This window comes from Oncorhynchus keta, chromosome 10, assembly GCF_023373465.1.
Source record: "Oncorhynchus keta strain PuntledgeMale-10-30-2019 chromosome 10, Oket_V2, whole genome shotgun sequence".
Taxonomy (NCBI): domain Eukaryota; kingdom Metazoa; phylum Chordata; class Actinopteri; order Salmoniformes; family Salmonidae; genus Oncorhynchus; species Oncorhynchus keta.
The window spans coordinates 76,698,445-76,719,163 of NC_068430.1; the positions used below are offsets into that span (position 1 = coordinate 76,698,445).

The following is a 20,719-nucleotide window of genomic DNA, read 5'->3' on the forward strand; positions in this document are numbered from 1 at the left end:
GATCATTACACAGGTGCACCTTGTGCTGGGGACAATAAAAGGCCACTCTAAAATGTGCAGTTTTGTCACACAACACAATGCCACAGATGTCTCAAGTTTTGAGGAAGCGTGCAATTGACATGCTGACTGCAGGAATGTCCACCAGAGCTGTTGCCGGAGAATTTAATGTTCTGAAACAAAGCTGAAAATGTCCCAGTTCTTCCATGGCCTGCATACTCACCAGACATGTCATCCATTGAGTGCGCTGGGATGCTCTGGATTGATGTGTATGACAATCTATGGACAATGAACACAACTGCATTTTATCAATGGCAATTTGAATGAACAGAGATACCGGGACAAGATCCTGAGGCCCATTGTCCTGCCATTCATCTGCCGCCATAACCTCATGTTTCAGCATGATAACGCACGGCCCCATGTTGCAAGGATCTGTACACAATTCCTGGAATCTGAAAATGTCTCAGTTCTTCCCTGGCCTGCATACTCACCAGACATGTCACACGTCGGCATTTTTGGGATGCCTTGGATCGACAGCATGTTCCAGTTCCCGCCAATATCCAGCAATATCACGCAGCCATTTTTTATTTCAAAATAACTAGGAAGAGAGAATTAAAGGGAATGAGAGCTTGAGACAAAGAAGTAGAGGGAGAGAGAATTAAAGGGAATGAGAGCTTGAGACAAAGAAGTAGAGGGAGAGAGAATTAAAGGGAATGAGAGCGTGAGAGAAAGAAGTAGAGGGAGAGAGAATTAAAGGGAATGAGAGCGTGAGAGAAAGAAGTAGAGGGAGAGAGAATTAAAGGGAATGAGAGCGTGAGAGAAAGAAGTAGAGGGAGAGAGAATCAAATCAAATGTTATTTGTCACATGCTCCGAATACAACAGGTACAATGAGACCTTGAGAAAGAAATGAATACAACAGGGAACCTTACAGAAATTAAACAGGAATGACAGTGAAATGCTGAGTACAATAAGAAGCTGAATAGAAAGGTACAACCTTACAATTAAAGGGAGTGAAAGCTGAAGACAACAGAACCTTACAGTGAAATGAGAATACAACAGGGAATGACAAGCTTGAGTGAAAGAAGAAGAGGGAACAGGTAAAGGGAACAACCTTACAGTGAAATGAAAGAATACAACAGGTACAACCAGTGAAACAACCTACAACCTTACAGTGAATGATACAACAGGTACAACCTTACAGTGAAATGCTGAATACAACAGGTACAAGTACAACCTTACAGTGAAAGGGAAGTGAAATGCTGAATACAACAGGTACAACCTTACAACCTTACAGTGAAATGCTGAATACAACAGGTACAACCTTACAACCTTACAGTGAAATGCTGAATACAACAGGTACAACCTTACAACCTTACAGTGAAATGCTGAATACAACAGGTACAACCTTACAACCTTACAGTGAAATGCTGAATACAACAGGTACAACCTTACAGTGAAATGCTGAATACAACAGGTACAACCTTACAACCTTACAGTGAAATGCTGAATACAACAGGTACAACCTTACAACCTTACAGTGAAATGCTGAATACAACAGGTACAACCTTACAACCTTACAGTGAAATGCTGAATACAACAGGTACAACCTTACAACCTTACAGTGAAATGCTGAATACAACAGGTACAACCTTACAACCTTACAGTGAAATGCTGAATACAACAGGTACAACCTTACAGTGAAATGCTGAATACAACAGAATACAACTAGAAAATACAACCTTACAGTGAAATGCTGAATACAACAGGTACAACCGTACAGTGAAATGCTGAATACAACAGGTACAAACCTGAATACAACAGGTACAACCTTACAGTGAAATGCTGAATACAACAGGTACAACCGTACAGTGAAATGCTGAATACAACAGGTACAACCTATACAGTGAAATGCAGAGTTACTTACAAGCCCTATAACCATCAATGCTTTAAGGGGTTAAGAAAAAAATAAGTTCAGTAAAAAATAGATAAGTAAAACTTTTTAAATAGAAAATAAGGGGTAACAAGTCAATGTGGAGGTAAAATACAGAGTCAATGTGGAGGCTATATACAGGGGTACCGGTACAGAGTCAATGTGGAGGCTATATACAGGGGGTACCGGTACAGAGTCAATGTGGAGGCTATATACAGGGGGGGGTACCGGTACAGAGTCAATGTGGAGGCTATATACAGGGGGTACCAGTACAGAGTCAATGTGGAGGCTATATACAGGGGGTACCGGTACAGAGTCAATGTGGAGGCTATATACAGGGGGTACCGGTACAGAGTCAATGTGGAGGCTATATACAGGGGGTACCGGTACAGAGTCAATGTGGAGGATATATACAGGGGGTACCAGTACAGAGTCAATGTGGAGGCTATATACAGGGGGGTACCAGTACAGAGTCAATGTGGAGGCTATATACAGGGGGTACCGGTACAGAGTCAATGTGGAGGATATATACAGGGGTACCGGTACAGAGTCAATGTGGAGGCTATATACAGGGGGTACCGGTACAGAGTCAATGTGGAGGCTATATACAGGGGGTACCGGTACAGAGTCAATGTGGAGGATATATACAGGGGTACCGGTACAGAGTCAATGTGGAGGATATATACAGGGGTACCGGTACAGAGTCAATGTGGAGGATATATACAGGGGTACCGGTACAGAGTCAATGTGGAGGCTATATACAGGGGGGGTACAGAGTCAATGTGGAGGATATATACAGGGGTACCGGTACAGAGTCAATGTGGAGGGCTATATACAGGGGGTACCGGTACAGAGTCAATGTGGAGGCTATATACAGGGGGTACCGGTACAGAGTCAATGTGGAGGCTATATACAGGGGGTACCGGTACAGAGTCAATGTGGAGGCTATATACAGGGGGTACCGGTACAGAGTCAATGTGGAGGCTATATACAGGGGTACCGGTACAGAGTCAATGTGGAGGCTATATACAGGGGGTACCGGTACAGAGTCAATGTGGAGGCTATATACAGGGGGTACCGGTACAGAGTCAATGTGGAGGCTATATACAGGGGGTACCGGTATAGAGTCAATGTGGAGGCTATACAGGGGGTACCGGTAGTCAATGTGGAGGCTATATACAGGGGTACAGAGTCAATGTGGAGGCTATATACAGGGGTACCGGTACAGAGTCAATGTGGAGGCTATATACAGGGGTACAGAGTCAATGTGGAGGCTATATACAGGGGGTACCGGTACAGAGTCAATGTGGAGGCTATATACAGGGGGTACTGGTACCAAGTCAATGTGGAGGCTATATACAGGGGGTACTGGTACAGAGTCAATGTGGAGGCTATATACAGGGGGTACCGGTACAGAGTCAATGTGGAGGCTATATACAGGGGGTACCGGTACAGAGTCAATGTGGAGGCTATATACAGGGGGTACCGGTACAGAGTCAATGTGGAGGCTATATACAGGGGGTACCGGTACAGAGTCAATGTGGAGGCTATATACAGGGGGTACCGGTACAGAGTCAATGTGGAGGCTTTATACAGGGGGTACCGGTACAGAGTCAATGTGGAGGCTATATACAGGGGGTACCGGTACAGAGTCAATGTGGAGGCTATATACAGGGGGTACCGGTACAGAGTCAATGTGCAGGGACACTGGTTAGTCGGAGTAATTGAGGTAATATGTACATGTAGGTAGAATTAAAGTGACTATGCATAGATCATAAACAGAGAGTAGCAGCAATGTAAAAGAGGGGTCTGGGTAGCCCTTTGATTAGCTGTTCAGGAGACTTATGGCTTGGGGGTAGAAGCTGTTTCGAAGCCCTCTTTTACACACTACCCTCTGTAGTGCCTTGTGGTCGGAGGCCTCATACAACACTCTAACACCCATTCACTGCTCAGCAGGTGGTGAGAGATATTGAGAAAGAGAGAGGGAGATGTAGAGCATTAGATTTAAAAAATATATGTTATGTTAAACAAAAAATATAATATATGTTAAACTAGGCAAGTCAGTTAAGAACATATTTTTATTTACAATGACAGCCTACCCCGGGCCAATTGTGCACCACCCTATGGGGCTCCCAATCACAGCCAGATGTGATTCAGCCTGGATTTGAACCAGGGACTGTAGTTACTCCTCTTGCACTGAGATGCAGTGCCTTAGACCACTGCACCACTCGGGAAGGAGGAAGGGAGAGAGGGAAGAATCTAGACAGCATTAGTGTTTGTCTGGAATATAATGACACACCTCTGGACAGATGAGAGTAAGTCAAAACAACACACACCCACACTGTGCTGCCTCACCTGTCTTTGTCTCCAAACCCAGTCATTATCCCTACCACTAATATTTAACCCCTGGCTAGCATGACTCAGCTAAAGAACCCACACAACCCCAATGCAGAGTGCTAATACGCTAACGGGCTAAAGTCAGCAAGATATGCAGTAAAGCAGCCAGACAGTTCTACTGATTCCTTCTCCTCCTTTTCAGCTGTAATGAGAAGGCAATTGAGAGGATTGAATGAAGAAAGGGAGGATGAAAGGAGGGCTGGATGGCTAGTGTTGAAGGAGGAGAAGAAGAAAGTGATGATGTGTGGGAAACTGTGAATCCATTTACTATTAAAGATGATACGACGATGTCTTAGTCATCCAGTAAGTTGTTCTAGGGACCAAGACACTGTGGAGGGTTATGGGAAAATGGATTGTCCGGCATTCCCATCCCTATGGCAATGATGATGTCAGATAGAACTGGAGACAGAGATATCAGGAGAGAGAGAGAGAAGAAAGGAGAGGGGGAGAGAGGGAAGGAAGGAGAGGGAGAGGATGGAGAGAGGGAGGGAGGGAGCGAGCGAGGTAAGGAGAGGGAGAGGATAGGGAGGGAGGTAAGGAGAGGGAGAGGATGGAGAGAGTGGGATGGAGTGGAGAGAGGGAGGGAAGGTGTAAAGGAGGGAGGTAAGGAGAGGGAGGGTGTAAAGGAGGGAGGTAAGAAGGGAGGGAAAGGATGAGGATGAGTGGAGGGAGGTAAGGAGAAGGAAGGGATGGAGTGGAGAGAGGGAGGTAAGGATGGAGGTAAGGAGGGAAGTAGAGAGGGGGAGAGGATGACAAGAGAGGGATGGAGTGGAGGGAGGAGAGGGAGAGGATGGAGTGAGAGATAAATTGTAGGGGAGAGAGAAGGAAGAGTGACACTACTGTGTTCATCAGTCTAGGGAGAGAGAGGGAGGGAAAGAGAGGGAATGATAGAAAAGAGAGGGAGGGGTTGAGGCCTTACTGACTGGTACAGTTACATTATGGATGAGAGTAGAGGAGTGTGTGCATTCCAATGACTTTCCCACACACACACTCCCAAATCAAAACCTACACCCCTACACACACTCCCCAATCACAACCTACACCCCTACACACACTCCCCAATCACAACCTACACCCCTACACACACTCCCCAATCACAACCTACACCCCTACACACACTCCCCAATCACTACCTACACCCCTACACACACTCCCCAATCACAACCTCCACCCCTACACACACTCCCCAATCACAACCTACACCCCTACACACACTCCCCAATCACAACCTACACCCCTACACACACTCCCCAATCACAACCTACACCCCTACACACACGCCACTGCACTAAAACCGCTTTTCCATCCAAACAAACACACACTCTCATCTAACCCAGACCTCTCTCTCTTAGCACCCGGCCTTCTCCTGAGATCTGTCTCACCTGCCCACTGAACCACACACACACACACACACACACACACACACACACACACACACACACACACACACACACACACACACACACACACACACACACACACTGAGTACCACTGAACCATACACACACACTGAGCACTAAGCACTACTGAACCATACACACACACTGAGCACTGAGTACCACTGAACCATACACACACACTGAGCACTAAGCACTACTGAACCAGACACACACACTGAGCACTGAGCACCACTGAACCAGACACACACACTGAGCACTGAGCACCACTGAACCATACACACACACTGAGCACTGAGCACCACTGAACCATACACACACACACTGAGCACCACTGAACCATACACACACACTGAGCACCATTGAACCATACACACACACAACAACCAGGAAGTCCACTATGAAGTGCTTTCGTGCATGTATTTGAGTTTGTCAGTGTGTTCTTAGGGAAAGGGGCGATACCTAGTCAGTTGTACAACTGAATGCCTTCAACTGAAATGTGTCTTCCGCATTTAACCCAACCCCTCTGAATCAGTCAGTTAGATATCAGCTTTCTTATAGAAACACAGAGAAACACTCTTGTTGGGTAATGTTCTAATGATGAGTCACTGTAGAGCTAGCTTAGCGGTGGCTAATGGGAGACTCTTGTTGGGTGATGTTCTAATGATGAGTCACGGTAAAGCTAGCTTAGCAGTGGCTAATGTCAGACTATTTGGGTGATGTTCTATGGATGAGTTACTGTAAAGCTAGCTTAGCGTCGGCTAATGTCAGTCTCTTGTTAGGTGATGTTATATGGATGAGTCACTGTAGAGCTAGCTTAGCGTCGGCTAATGTCAGTCTCTTGTTAGGTGATGTCATATGGATGAGTCACTGTAGAGCTAGCTTAGCGTTGGCTAATGTCAGTCTCTTGTTGGGTGATGTCCTATGGATGAGTCACTGTAGAGCTAGCTTAGCGTTGGCTAATGTCAGTCTCTCGTTGGGTGATGTCCTATGGATGAGTCACTGTAGAGCTAGCTTAGCGTTGGCTAATGTCAGTCTCTTGTTGGGTGATGTCCTATGGATGAGTCACTGTAGAGCTAAATTAGCGGTGGCTAATGTCAGTCTCTCGTTGGGTGATGTCCTATGGATGAGTCACTATAGAGCTAGCTTAGCAGTAGCTAATAGAAGAACAACACAGATGAAACAGAGCAGGGCACGGTCAGGGATGTACTGAGGGGACATGAGGGCCCTCTGTTAGAGGGCTGGTCAATCAGTTGTGCACAGTATATGGAATCGGGTGGCATTTGGGCCACAACCGTTCTAGTTTCCATTGGTCTCTGTAAAGCCTGTGACTCAGAGAAACAGGACCAGAGGAAGTTATTGAAACAGGTCAGTCAGACGGACACTGTGGGGTCAGCAATGGAAATCTATGGGTGTTCTGGGCAGAACAGGGCCTGTCTGATCTGCAGTTTAAATGAGGTGACAGAGGCTGGGCTGCATCTCAATTGTCTAAAGAGGCTCCCTTGTCCCTTCCTTGTTTCCTTTCCTTCATCTGCAGGAGTGATGCTTCCTCAGAGTCACTGTGAAACCACCCATAAATGACATGCTATCATATAATGTGTGATGTTGTATGATGCGTGTGTTTGTGCGTGCATGCGTGTGAGCGTGCTTCCATGTGTGTTAGCATGTGTGTGTGCTTATCCCTTTCATACTCGTTTTTCCGGCACCTTGATCATACCGCCAACTTTTGTCAGACTATGTTTCTGGCATCAAAACCTAAACTTTTATTTCCACCAAACAACCTAGAATCCTAATCATTGGCAGTCAGTTCTGCCTACGTCCTAGTATGAGTAGCCCTGAGGCACCACTATGCTCTTAAACTCTTGATAGTTGTTAGACAACGCCCATTAACTGTCCTCCTTGCAGTTCTAAACTTTGCAAGGCATGTCACTTCACCAATCTCTTGGCATAGCCCACCGCTAAGCAGTGCATGGTTTTCTTAACAACCATGGGATGCTAGGGATGGACATGAGTACCCCAACTGACGTCAAAACTCCATCTTTAACCAGGGATAAAAACATTTTGAAAAACTGTAAAAACTATTTGGTCTAAATTTTGTCTTGAAGACGACATTAATTTGCTTTGACTCTAGTGTTCCATTTGTACATGTGCATTTGCAGGACACAACAAAAAATGAACCAAGCCAAGCATCACTAAGTTTTTATACAGTGCATTAGGAAAATATTCAGACCCCTTGACTTTTTCCTCTTTTGTTACATTACAGCACATATGTCAGAGTCTAAAAGGCTTGGCCCATCCTTCGAGAAGGTTTCATCGGCCCCTGGGATGATCTTGATTTATTATTAGAACACCCATAAATGACAGACCGCAGCAAGCCGGCAGCCCGCAGATCTTTTACACGCACCACTACATTTCCCAGCAATGCAACGGTGACGCATCAGCAGTAGGCTGCTTCATTTCAATCTTTATTGGCACCAGTTGTCAGCATCACAGTAAAATTAACTTGTCAGATACCCATCAAAAATGGCAAAACGGAAGGTGGACACTGAGAACCGGGGGTTTCAAACAAGGTGGGAGTCGGAGTATTTGTTCACGGAGGTAGCTGGAAAACCTGTGTGTCTTAAACTGTGTGGAGAAAGTGTGGCGGTACGCCCATTAGACTATAATCTGAGACTTTGAAAGGCATTAACACCAAATGAAACACGCGGACAAAAACAAGCATGGTCATGGAACAAAGGCTACAAATGCAGAGGAATTAATGAGGCCTCAAATCTCGACAGGCTCTTTCAAACCAGCCAAATCACAAGGCCAGGCTGCTGTCAAAGTTTTATTTTGGCAGAAGAGTTGCTAAATGCCCGGCCATTTACGGATGTGGGATTTCATCAAAAACTGCATGATTAAAGTTTTATACAGTTTGCCCAAAAAAAGGCAATTCTTTTTAAATGTGAGTCTAGCAGAAACACCATTGTTCGAAATAGACCAGTTGTCCATCAATCTCAAAAGAGCAGCTTGTGAAAAAGGAAAAGATTTCATTGCATATTCCTTGGCTGTGGATGAGAGCACCGACATTTCTGACATTGCATCCTGTTGTCAATTTTCATCCGTGAGATGTGGACTCCAGCCTAAGCGTGACAGAGGACAGTTTTTGGCTTTCGTCCATGCATGGCACAACTACAGGGGCATGATTTCTTAAATGGAAGAGTTTTGTAAATGAGATGGAGCTGCCTTGGGAAAAACTCAGGAAGTGGGTTTGACAGACGGAGCACCTGCGATGTGTGGACACAGGAGCGGATGGTGGCGAAGATATGGGGAAAAGATGCAAGAGGAAAACGCTGACATGTGAGCTGAAGCTTATCATTGTATCATACACCAGGAAGCGTTTGTTAAAGCCTTGAAAATGGAGCATGTAATTTTTCACGTGGCACAGTTAACTTTATCAGAGCCAAAGGTTTGAATCACCAGCCAAGAAAGGCATGTCCCTTCTGATGGAGTTAGAAACGGAGCATGGTGATTTGCCTTATCACACAGAGGTGATGGCTAAGCCAGGGAAAGGTGCTTCAAAGATGTTTCGAGCTTACTGTGAGGAGATTTGTCTGTTCTTGGACAGCAAAGGGAAAGACACAACACAACTCCGAAACAACGAAATGTTTCTGTGTGAAATGGCTTTTCTGTGTGACATCATCTTCATCTGAATGCAATGAACTTGCAGCTGCAGGGTCGGGATCTGTCATCTCTGATATGTACAGTACAGTGAAGTGCATTTAAAACCAAACTGACTCTGTGGGAGACGCAGATGCGGAAAGACTATTTGAGCCACTTTCCCAGCTGCCAGAGCCCATGTCCTGCTCTCTACCAGTGCGTTCCATGTGAGCGCACAGTTGCCTGATAAAATAGGTATGCTTGCCGCTGACTCTATACGGTGATTTGCTTTCACAAAAAAGCAGGTTGGAACTGCTCGGTAACCCATTTGCTGTGATTGGAAAGCTCACCACCAAACCTCAAATGGAGTTGATTGACCTCCAATGCAATGATGCACTGAGGCAAAATATGCGGCATTGGGTTCACTGAGTTCTCTGTCTCCCCTACACAATGCCCCAGCTGCGCATCTAGGACTATGCCAGGTGAGGCTGCTCAAACGTTGTCTATGTTTGGCAGCACATACCTGTGTGAACAACTGTTTTCTTTGATCTGTCTCTATACTGCTGAACACCTAGGACTCAATTTGGTGATTTCCTCAGCTCAGATCTCTGTCTCTAACATTGATGAACTTGTGGAAAAGATTTGGGACACCACCAGTATCTATACTCAACCTCAAACAAGTGAACATTACTGTCTCAATCACATATTTAGAGTTTTTACTGAGTTCAAGTTTAAAAGTTAAAGTTTAATATTTGATTTTTCACTGCATGTTACTGTCTCCTTAAACAAAGTGTTGTTTTTGATTAATGATTTTTGCACTTTATTTTATTGTATTTACAAGGCCAATTTTGATATTTAAAAAATATTTCAGTTGAGTGGATGCTAGAAAATTGCTGATTATTGTTTTTTTTTCTTTGTAGAGTAAATTTTAGCCCACTTTTGCTAAACTGAAAGACTAGGCTACTGATGGTGCCTTGACGACATTAATTTGCTTTGATACGGTTTCTTTCATTTAATGTTCATGTTTTGGGGACACTGAATTTGTCTTTTGTGTCTGTTGAAAATTAAAGATTACTGACAGAGCCATAAGAAAATATTGCTTTATTTACTGATCATATTGGAATATATTTGTTAGGTTTTCAGTAGGTTCAATTTGGTTCACTAGAATCTCTGTCGTCATTTAAAAATTTTCAATGTTCATTGAACAGTCTGTCCCTATACTTGTAGCTAGGAATTTTGATTTGGCCCTCCGTCCATTTGACTTTGACACCCCTGCATTACAGCCTTGTTCTAAAATGGACTGGGGAAAAAATCCCCTCATCAATCTTCACACAATACCCCGTAATGACAAAGCAAAAACTGTTTTGTTGAAATTTTAGCTCATTTATGATACTCGAAATTGAGCTCAGGTGCATCATGTTTCCATTGATCACCCGTGAGATGTTTCTACAACTTGATTGGAGTCCACCTGTGGTTAATGTAATTGATTGGACAGGATCTGTGGAAGGGTATCAAACAATTTCTGCAGCATTGAAGGTCCCCAAGAACACAGTGGCCTCCATCATTTTTAAATGGAAGAAGTTTAGAACCACCAAGACTGTTCCTAGAGCTGGCCTCCAGCCAAACTAAGCAATCAGGGAAGAAGGGTCTTGGTCAGGGAGGCGAGTCTCATAGCAGAATGTCTGAATACTTATTCAGAATAAGGCGTAACGAAATGGGGAAAAAGAGAAGGGCTCTGAATACTTTCAGAAAGCACTGTAGATAAATGCCCACATCGTTTTTTACAGTGCTGCCTTTGTTAAAAAACATTCTTTCATTTTTTTCATTCGAGTACTGGAAAACAAATCATGCAAGTACTCTCATGCGAGTACTCAACCAGTCAAAAAGGTCAAATGCCCTACTGGATGGATCCATAAAGAATTACGGTGAGAATTAATATCACAGGATGAGGAAATGATTGGCTAATGCAATTTAAGTCATGTATCAAATTATTGCTTACTGAAGCTTACTGTTGTAAAACAGTAGATTTGAAGCAATATCAACATGTGGTCAACTAGATGATCATTTCAGCACTGTTTTGATTAGGACAGCGCCATTGAGTGGGGACTCATCTTGATAAATGAATAAATGTTAGATTTCCATTTGGATATTGCTTAGACTACAATTAGGTCGGGGAAAATGTTAGCTAAGTTGAGTGCATACTGCCCGTGATCAGTTAGTTTACTAGAACACGTTGCCAGGTTATGTAGTTTAACAAGTGGTATGTTTTGCTCTTCACTGCCAGCTGTTTAGTAGCCCAGTCCTGCTTCCCAACCAATAGCATGTGACTTCACTGACTTGCCTGATAATCTATCAATGTGATTTGGTGTCACTGAATCTCTGTCTCTATACTGTAGACTAGGACTATTTGGTGATTTGGTTCACTGAATCTCTGTCTCTATACTGTAGACTAGGACTATTTGGTGATTTGGTTCACTGAATCTCTGTCTCTATACTGTAGGCTAGGACTATTTGGTGATTTGGTTCACTGAATCTCTGTCTCTATACTGTAGGCTAGGACTATTTGGTGATTTGGTTCACTGAATCTCTGTCTCTATACTGTAGACTAGGACTATTTGGTGATTTGGTTTCACTGAATCTCTGTCTCTATACTGTAGACTAGGACTATTTGGTGATTTGGTTCACTGAATCTCTGTCTCTATACTGTAGACTAGGACTATTTGGTGATTTGGTTCACTGAATCTCTGTCTCTATACTGTAGACTAGGACTATTTGGTGATTTGGTTCACTGAATCTCTGTCTCTATACTGTAGACTAGGACTATTTGGTGATTTGGTTCACTGAATCTCTGTCTCTATACTGTAGGCTAGGCCTATTTGGTGATTTGGTTCACTGAATCTCTGTCTCTATACTGTAGACTAGGACTATTTGGTGATTTGGTTTCACTGAATCTCTGTCTCTATACTGTAGACTAGGACTATTTGGTGATTTGGTTCACTGAATCTCTGTCTCTATACTGTAGACTAGGACTATTTGGTGATTTGGTTCACTGAATCTCTGTCTCTATACTGTAGGCTAGGACTATTTGGTGATTTGGTTCACTGAATCTCTGTCTCTATACTGTAGACTAGGACTATTTGGTGATTTGGTTCACTGAATCTCTGTCTCTATACTGTAGACTAGGACTATTTGGTGATTTGGTTCACTGAATCTCTGTCTCTATACTGTAGACTAGGACTATTTGGTGATTTGGTTCACTGAATCTCTGTCTCTATACTGTAGACTAGGACTATTTGGTGATTTGGTTCACTGAATCTCTGTCTCTATACTGTAGACTAGGACTATTTGGTGATTTGGTTCACTGAATCTCTGTCTCTATACTGTAGACTAGGACTATTTGGTGATTTGGTTCACTGAATCTCTGTCTCTATACTGTAGACTAGGACTATTTGGTGATTTGGTTCACTGAATCTCTGTCTCTATACTGTAGACTAGGACTATTTGGTGATTTGGTTCACTGAATCTCTGTCTCTATACTGTAGACTAGGACTATTTGGTGATTTGGTTCACTGAATCTCTGTCTCTATACTGTAGACTAGGACTATTTGGTGATTTGGTTCACTGAATCTCTGTCTCTATACTGTAGACTAGGACTATTTGGTGATTTGGTTCACTGAATCTCTGTCTCTATACTGTAGACTAGGACTATTTGGTGATTTGGTTCACTGAATCTCTGTCTCTATACTGTAGACTAGGACTATTTGGTGATTTGGTTCACTGAATCTCTGTCTCTATACTGTAGACTAGGACTATTTGGTGATTTGGTTCACTGAATCTCTGTCTCTATACTGTAGGCTAGGACTATTTGGTGATTTGGTTCACTGAATCTCTGTCTCTATACTGTAGGCTAGGACTATTTGGTGATTTGGTTCACTGAATCTCTGTCTCTATACTGTAGACTAGGACTATTTGGTGATTTGGTTCACTGAATCTCTGTCTCTATACTGTAGACTAGGACTATTTGGTGATTTGGTTCACTGAATCTCTGTCTCTATACTGTAGACTAGGACTATTTGGTGATTTGGTTCACTGAATCTCTGTCTCTATACTGTAGGCTAGGCCTATTTGGTGATTTGGTTTCTGCCTGGGCCAATAAGTGGAGGTGGTATAGCTCATCTATCACTGATCAGAGACATTTAGCATGCAATAATGTAGCCTAACATCAATGTGAAAGACTGGTGGAGAGCAGGCCAAGACACATGAAAACTGTGATTGAAAGTCAGGGTTATTCCACCAAATATTGATTTCTGAACTCTTCCTAAGTTAAAACATTAGTATTGTGTTTAAAAATGAATATTAACTGATTTTCTTTGCATTATTCGAGGTCTGACAACTGCATATGTTTTGTTATTTTGATCAGTTGTCCATTTCTGCAAAAAAATGCTCTAAATGACAATATTTCTATTTGGAATTTGGGAGAAATTTTGTCAGTAGTTCATAGAATTAAATTAAAATGTTAATTTTACCCAAACACATACCTATAAATAGTAAAACCAGAGAAAGTGATCATTTAGCAGTGGTCTCTTCATTTTTTAAATATGTGTGTTGACTGTGTGTTGACTGTGATTGGGTAGGTGTGTCTTGTCCGTTTAAAGAACATAATGGCTGCACAGAGATAAGATAGGCCTGATTAAACTCAAAATATGCTATTCTATTCTTTTGAAAATACATTTTATTAGTCTTATAATGTTTATTAGGACCTGCTTAAACCAATTAATAAAGGATTTATTTTTGATGGTGTATATTTTCAATGGATTTATAAAAATAGACGCCCGCCCACATCTGCACACCAGTGCTACCACTCATCACCCGCATGCCGGCATGGAAGATATAAAAGGTGTATTTAGGAAAGAATCTGCTAAAAAATGGGCCTGTTTGTAAGGGGGTCATATAAACATTGCCCCCCCCCCAAAAAAAAAAAAAACTAATTGGGGGGGGGGCAAAGTACTGTAATTCCTATGTGAAAGCAGCATAAGTGTGTGAGTGTGTGTGTATGGTATGCGTGTGTGGTGTGTGCGTGGTGTGTGTGTAGTCATGGGGTGTAAAACCTCCCCCTTTTGATTTGATAGGCCAACCAATTAAGACAATGGACTTCACATATCTGATTGGATCCCCCTCCTCCATCCATCCATTTTTGTATTAGTTTCCCCGTCCCAATGTCCTTGACATATTCCTCCTCTAGGGAAGAAGGCCAGCTGGGGCACAGTAGCCACGTGGTACATTACCAGACCCTAATGTGATGAGAAAATGTGGAGCTGTGGAGCCGCAAAGACAATAGGAGCCATATCTATTGCAGATGCTGTGTCGGCACAAAATGGCCGCCTAGTTGGCCCTTTGGGTTATTGACCACTATTTGATACAATGGGACTGGGGACATCTGCGTGGTCGTTGATATTGGAGAACAGAGGAACACACACACTTAGGACAGGAGTCCGAACAGTTCAGGCTTTGTGTTTATTGCTTAGTAAGCAGCCATTGTCCCCTTGGGGTTCTGGTTAAGACCAAGTCGACAGAATGTCTCGTCTGTATACAGGCCCACATCCTGTGTGTGTGTGCGTTTGCATGAGTGTCCAATGTGTGTGCATGCATGTGTGTGTGTGTGTGAGGTCTCCCAGGACAGCGCTAAGTTGGCTTGTTGACTGTGGATAATATTGTCTCAAACTCAATTTCCCTCCCTGTCTGTATTCTACTACCCCCCACCCCCTCTGTTGCTATGACAACCAACAATGAGCTTTTCTGTTGATTTCTGCACTGCCCTCCTCAGCAATAATAGCGGCTGGTGTCTGTGCCACCGAGTGTGTGCGTGTGTGTTGCCAGCTAATCTGAGAGAGTGATCAGTGTGCCACCGAGTGTGTGCGTGTGTGTTGCCAGCTAATCTGAGAGAGTGATCAGTGTGCCACCGAGTGTGTGTGTGTGTGTTTCCAGCTAATCTGAGAGAGTGATCAGTGTGCCACCGCGTGTGTGTGTGTGTGTGTGTGTTTCCAGCTAATCTGAGAGAGTGATCAGTGTGCCACCACATTGCAGGCTGTAGCAGTGCCCCACTGGTTGTTTACCAGTCTGCAGGCCTCTAAGAGATTCCAAACCAAATGTTTGTGTTTCCTTCTGGTACGGCCCGTAGAGCATTTCAAATATCTTAAGGCTGCATTCCAATGGGTCTTTTCCCCACCCCAGGGATGCTGTGTGGGACTGTGTGTGGGACTGTGTGTGCTGTGTGTGTGTGTGTGTGTGTGTGTGTGTGCCTGCGTGCGTGCGTGTGTGTGTGTGTGTGTGTGTGTGTGTGTGTGTGTGTGTGTGTGTGTGTGTGTGTGTGTCTGCGTGCATGTGTGTGTTCACTGTAATCTCTGAATGTGTTTTTAGATGAACAAACCAACTGCTGGAAATAACATCCTTCCCCTCTTCCTCATTTGATATCCGCTATTTGACAAATAATGACACTGTCAATTTCTACTACTCTGTGTACAGAACCTCTGCCCATTTTGATTGGCTGGCTGGCCTTGTCGCCGTGGTGATGGTCACTGGGATACCAGCGGGTCATTGGTTCATTTGGTTCACATTCAGAAGAGGCAGTCTGTTCTCTGTCTGTTTATCAGTATCTGTTCTCAGCGAGTGTGTTGTGTGTCTGCAACATTTCCTCTTCTCTGTAGGTAGTGTGATCTGTACACCTTTGGTAGCTGGCACCACAGTCATAGATATACAGAGGTATTGGGTCACGTATCTGTTCTCTACTGTATGTCAGTTTGTATGTCATTTACCCTCTAGTTTAGGGACATGCAGCTTCCATCTTTACTACCTGGTACCGTAGTTATACTGTACTGTATATAGTATTGAGTTATCGGGTCACGTTCAGAGAAGGCAATCTGTTCTCCATCGGTTCTCTATGAGTCTGCAACATTTCCTCTCTAACAGCAACATTTCCTCTCTTACTGCAACATTATCTCTCTTACTGCAACATTATCTCTCTAACAGCAACATTTCCTCTCTAACAGCAACATTTCCTCTTAACTGCAACATTATCTCTCTAACAGCAACATTTCCTCTCTAACAGCAACATTTCCTCTAACTGCAACATTTCCTCTCTAACAGCAACATTATCTCTCTAACAGCAACATTTCCTCTCTAACAGCAACATTTCCTCTAACTGCAACATTTCCTCTCTAACTGCAACATTTCCTCTCTAACTACAACATTTCCTCTCTAACAGCATAATTTCCTCTCTAACAGCAACATTTCCTCTCTAACAGCAACATTTCCTGCCCTCTGATGTGCACCTTTGGTACCTGGCACCAGGCTGTAGATACAGTATAACGTGGTACACGTTCAGAAAAGCCTTCTGTTTTCTATTGGTTCTATATCTGTCAGTTGAAAAGCCTTCTGTTTTCTATTGGTTCTATATCTGTCAGTTGAAAAGCCTTCTGTTTTCTATTGGTTCTATATCTGTCAGTTGAAAAGCCTTCTGTTTTCTATTGGTTCTATATCTGTCAGTTAAAAAGCCTGTTTTCTATTGGTTCTATATCTGTCAGTTGAAAAGACTGTTTTCTATTGGTTCTATATCTGTCAGTTGAAAAGCCTTCTGTTTTCTATTGGTTCTATATCTGTCAGTTGAAAAGCCTGTTTTCTATTGGTTCTATATCTGTCAGTTGAAAAGCCTTCTGTTTTCTTTCGGTTCTATATCAGTCAGTTGAAAAGCCTTCTGTTTTCTATTGGTTCTATATCAGTCAGTTGAAAAGCTTGTTTTCTATTGGTTCTATATCTGTCAGTTGAAAAGCCTTCTGTTTTCTATTGGTTCTATATCTGTCAGTTTCCAACGTTTCCTGTCTTGACTATTAAAGATGTGCATCATTGGTACCTGGCACCATAGTACATAGATATTACAGTTGTTGGTTCACATTCAGAGAAGCCAATCTGTTCCTGATCTGTTGTCAACATTTCTTCTTTACTGTAGAAATGTGCACCTGGCTGGCCGGCACCATAATCTATACCCCTCACACTCAACCCTGGAAGCCAGTTCCACTGCGTTCTTTCATTGTTCCACTTTAATCAGGGACTGATTTAGACCTGGGGCACCAGGTGTGTGCAATTAATGATCAGGTAGAACAGAAAACCTACAAGCTTTGGACCTCATAGGGTAAGAGTTGAGCAACCCTGATCTATACTGTACTGTTGGTTCCTGGGTAGAAAAGACGGTCTGTTCTCTAGTTGAGACGGCAACATTTCCAGATGGTTGTTGGGATTCCCCTCTGCGGTAGGGATGGAAGAACAGCATCCGGCACCACAGCCATGGTCCTTTGTGTTACAGGACCACCTGAAAGGTTTTCCCCGAAACTGTTTTCAGCCTTTTGTGTTGTTGTAAAACGCTGAGCATTGACAGAGTGGGTTTGTGTGTACTGTTCAGAGCAAGACAAGGTTTTCATCACGGGTGTATTATTATAGAAGAAGGAGAGAGAGACATCCATTCCTTCACCCTCTCTTAGACATCCCGTCTCACTTGTCATTTCATGCTCTCTTCTAGCCTACAGAGAGAGAGATGTAAGGAGAGAGAGGCAGAGAGAGAGATGTAAGGAGAGAGAGAGAGATGTAAGGAGAGAGAGGCAGAGAGAGAGATGTAAGGAGAGAGAGGCAGAGAGAGAGAGATGTAAGGAGAGAGAGGCAGAGAGAGAGATGTAAGGAGAGAGAGATGTAAGGAGAGAGAGGCAGAGAGAGAGATGTAAGGAGAGAGAGGCAGAGAGAGAGAGATGTAAGGAGAGAGAGGCAGAGAGAGAGATGTAAGGAGAGAGAGGCAGAGGGAGAGAGATGTAAGGAGAGAGAGGCAGAGGGAGAGATGTAAGGAGAGAGAGGCAGCGAGAGAGATGTAAGGAGAGAGAGATGTAAGGAGAGAGAGGCAGAGAGAGAGATGTAAGGAGAGAGAGGCAGAGAGAGAGATGTAAGGAGAGAGAGGCAGAGAGAGAGATGTAAGGAGAGAGAGGCAGAGAGAGAGATGTAAGGAGAGAGAGGCAGAGAGAGAGATGTAAGGAGAGAGAGGCAGAGAGAGAGATGTAAGGGAGAGAGGCAGAGAGAGAGATGTAAGGAGAGAGAGGCAGAGAGAGAGATGTAAGGAGAGAGAGGCAGAGAGAGAGATGTAAGGAGAGAGAGGCAGAGAGAGAGATGTAAGGAGAGAGGCAGAGAGAGAGATGTAAGGAGAGAGAGAGAGGCAGAGAGAGAGATGTAAGGAGAGAGAGGCAGAGAGAGAGATGTAAGGAGAGAGAAGGAGAGAGAGGCAGAGAGGCAGAGAGAGAGATGTAAGGAGAGAGAGGAGAGAGATGTAAGGAGAGAGAGGCAGAGATGATGTCAGGAGAGAGAGGCAGCGAGAGAGAGAGAGAGGCAGAGAGAGAGATGTAAGGAGAGAGAGGCAGAGAGAGAGATGTAATGGAGAGAGAGGCAGCGAGAGAGATGTAAGGAGAGAGAGGCAGAGAGAGAGATGTAAGGGAGAGAGGCAGAGAGAGAGATGTAAGGAGAGAGAGGCAGAGAGAGAGATGTAAGGAGAGAGAGGCAGAGAGAGAGATGTAAGGAGAGAGAGGCAGAGAGAGAGATGTAAGGAGAGAGAGGCAGAGAGAGATGAGGAGAGAGAGGCAGAGAGAGAGATGTAAGGAGAGAGAGGCAGAGAGAGAGATGTAAGGGAGAGAGGCAGAGAGAGAGATGTAAGGAGAGAGGCAGAGAGAGAGATTTAGAGGCAGAGAGAGAGATGGAGAGAGAGGCAGAGAGAGATGTAAGGGAGAGAGGCAGAGAGAGATGTAAGGAGAGAGAGGCAGAGAGAGATGTAAGGAGAGAGAGGCAGAGAGAGAGATGTAAGGAGAGAGCAGGCAGAGAGAGAGATGTAGAGAGATGAGAGAGGCAGAGAGAGAGATGTAAGGAGAGAGAGAGAGAGAGATGTAAGGAGAGAGAGGAGAGAGATGAGGAGAGAGATGTAAGGAGAGAGAGGCAGAGAGAGAGATGTAAGGAGAGAGAGGCAGAGAGAGAGATGAGAGAGAGGCAGAGAGAGAGATGTAAGGAGAGAGGCAGAGAGAGAGATGTAGGCAGGAGAGAGAGATGTAAGGAGAGAGAGGCAGAGAGAGAGATGTAAGGAGAGAGAGAGAGGAGAGAGAGAGGATGAGAGAGATGTAAGAGAGAGGCAGAGAGAGAGATGTAAGGAGAGAGAGGCAGAGAGAGAGATGTAAGGAGAGAGAGGCAGAGAGAGAGATGTAAGGAGAGAGAGGCAGAGAGAGAGATGTAAGGAGAGAGAGGCAGAGAGAGATGTAAGGAGAGAGAGGCAGAGAGAGAGAGAGAGAGATGTAAGGAGAGAGAGGCAGAGAGAGAGATGTAAGGAGAGAGGCAGAGAGAGAGATGTAAGGAGAGAGAGGCAGCGAGAGAGAGATGTAAGGAGAGAGAGGCAGAGAGAGAGATGTAAGGAGAGAGAGGCAGAGAGAGAGATGTAAGGAGAGAGAGGCAGAGAGAGAGATGTAAGGAGAGAGAGATGTAAGGAGAGAGGCAGAGAGAGATGTAAGGAGAGAGAGGCAGAGAGAGAGATGTAAGGAGAGAGAGGCAGAGAGAGAGATGTAAGGAGAGAGAGGCAGAGAGAGAGATGTAAGGAGAGAGGCAGAGAGAGAGATGTAAGGAGAGAGAGGCAGAGAGAGAGATGTAAGGAGAGAGAGGCAGAGAGAGAGATGTAAGGAGAGAGGCAGAGAGAGAGATGTAAGGAGAGAGGCAGCGAGAGAGATGTAAGGAGAGAGAGGCAGCGAGAGAGATGTAAGGAGAGAGGCAGAGAGAGAGATGTAAGGAGAGAGAGGCAGCGAGAGAGATGTAAGGAGAGAGAGGCAGCGAGAGAGATGTAAGGAGAGAGGCAGCGAGAGAGATGTAAGGAGAGAGGCAGCGAGAGAGATGTAAGGAGAGAGGCAGAGAGAGAGATGTAAGGAGAGAGGCAGAGAGAGAGATGTAAGGAGAGAGGCAGAGAGAGAGATGTAAGGAGAGAGGCAGAGAGAGAGATGTAAGGAGAGAGAGAGGCAGAGAGAGATGTAAGGAGAGAGAGGCAGCGAGAGAGATGTAAGGAGAGAGGCAGAGAGAGAGATGTAAGGAGAGAGGCAGAGAGAGAGATGTAAGGAGAGAGGCAGAGAGAGAGAGATGTAAGGAGAGAAGGTAAGAGAGAGGCAGAGAGAGAGATGTAAGGAGAGAGAGGCAGCGAGAGAGATGTAAGGAGAGAGAGGCAGAGAGAGAGATGTAAGGAGAGAGAGGCAGAGAGAGAGATGTAAGGAGAGAGGCAGAGAGAGAGAGATGTAAGGAGAGAGAGGA

General features: G+C 44.3%; 1 protein-coding gene across 3 annotated transcripts in view; it reads left to right on the forward strand.

Annotated features, from left to right (window-relative positions):
• mgat3b (beta-1,4-mannosyl-glycoprotein 4-beta-N-acetylglucosaminyltransferase b) overlaps positions 1-20,719 on the forward strand; it is a 55,166-nt gene that overhangs the window by 16,088 nt on the left and 18,359 nt on the right. Inside the window, exon 1 of one of the 3 annotated variants that reach the window (XM_052528031.1) lies at positions 10,982-11,286. The exons of 1 other annotated variant lie outside the window; for it this stretch is intronic. Coding sequence is in view for 1 of the 2 variants with exons in the window: in XM_052528029.1 (XP_052383989.1) it covers positions 17,699-17,730 (32 nt within the window). In the remaining variant the exon portion in view is untranslated. Of the gene's footprint in view, positions 1-10,981; positions 11,287-17,661; positions 17,731-20,719 lie in introns of those variants that run through there. One more of the 3 variants, XM_052528029.1, reaches the window with a different exon arrangement.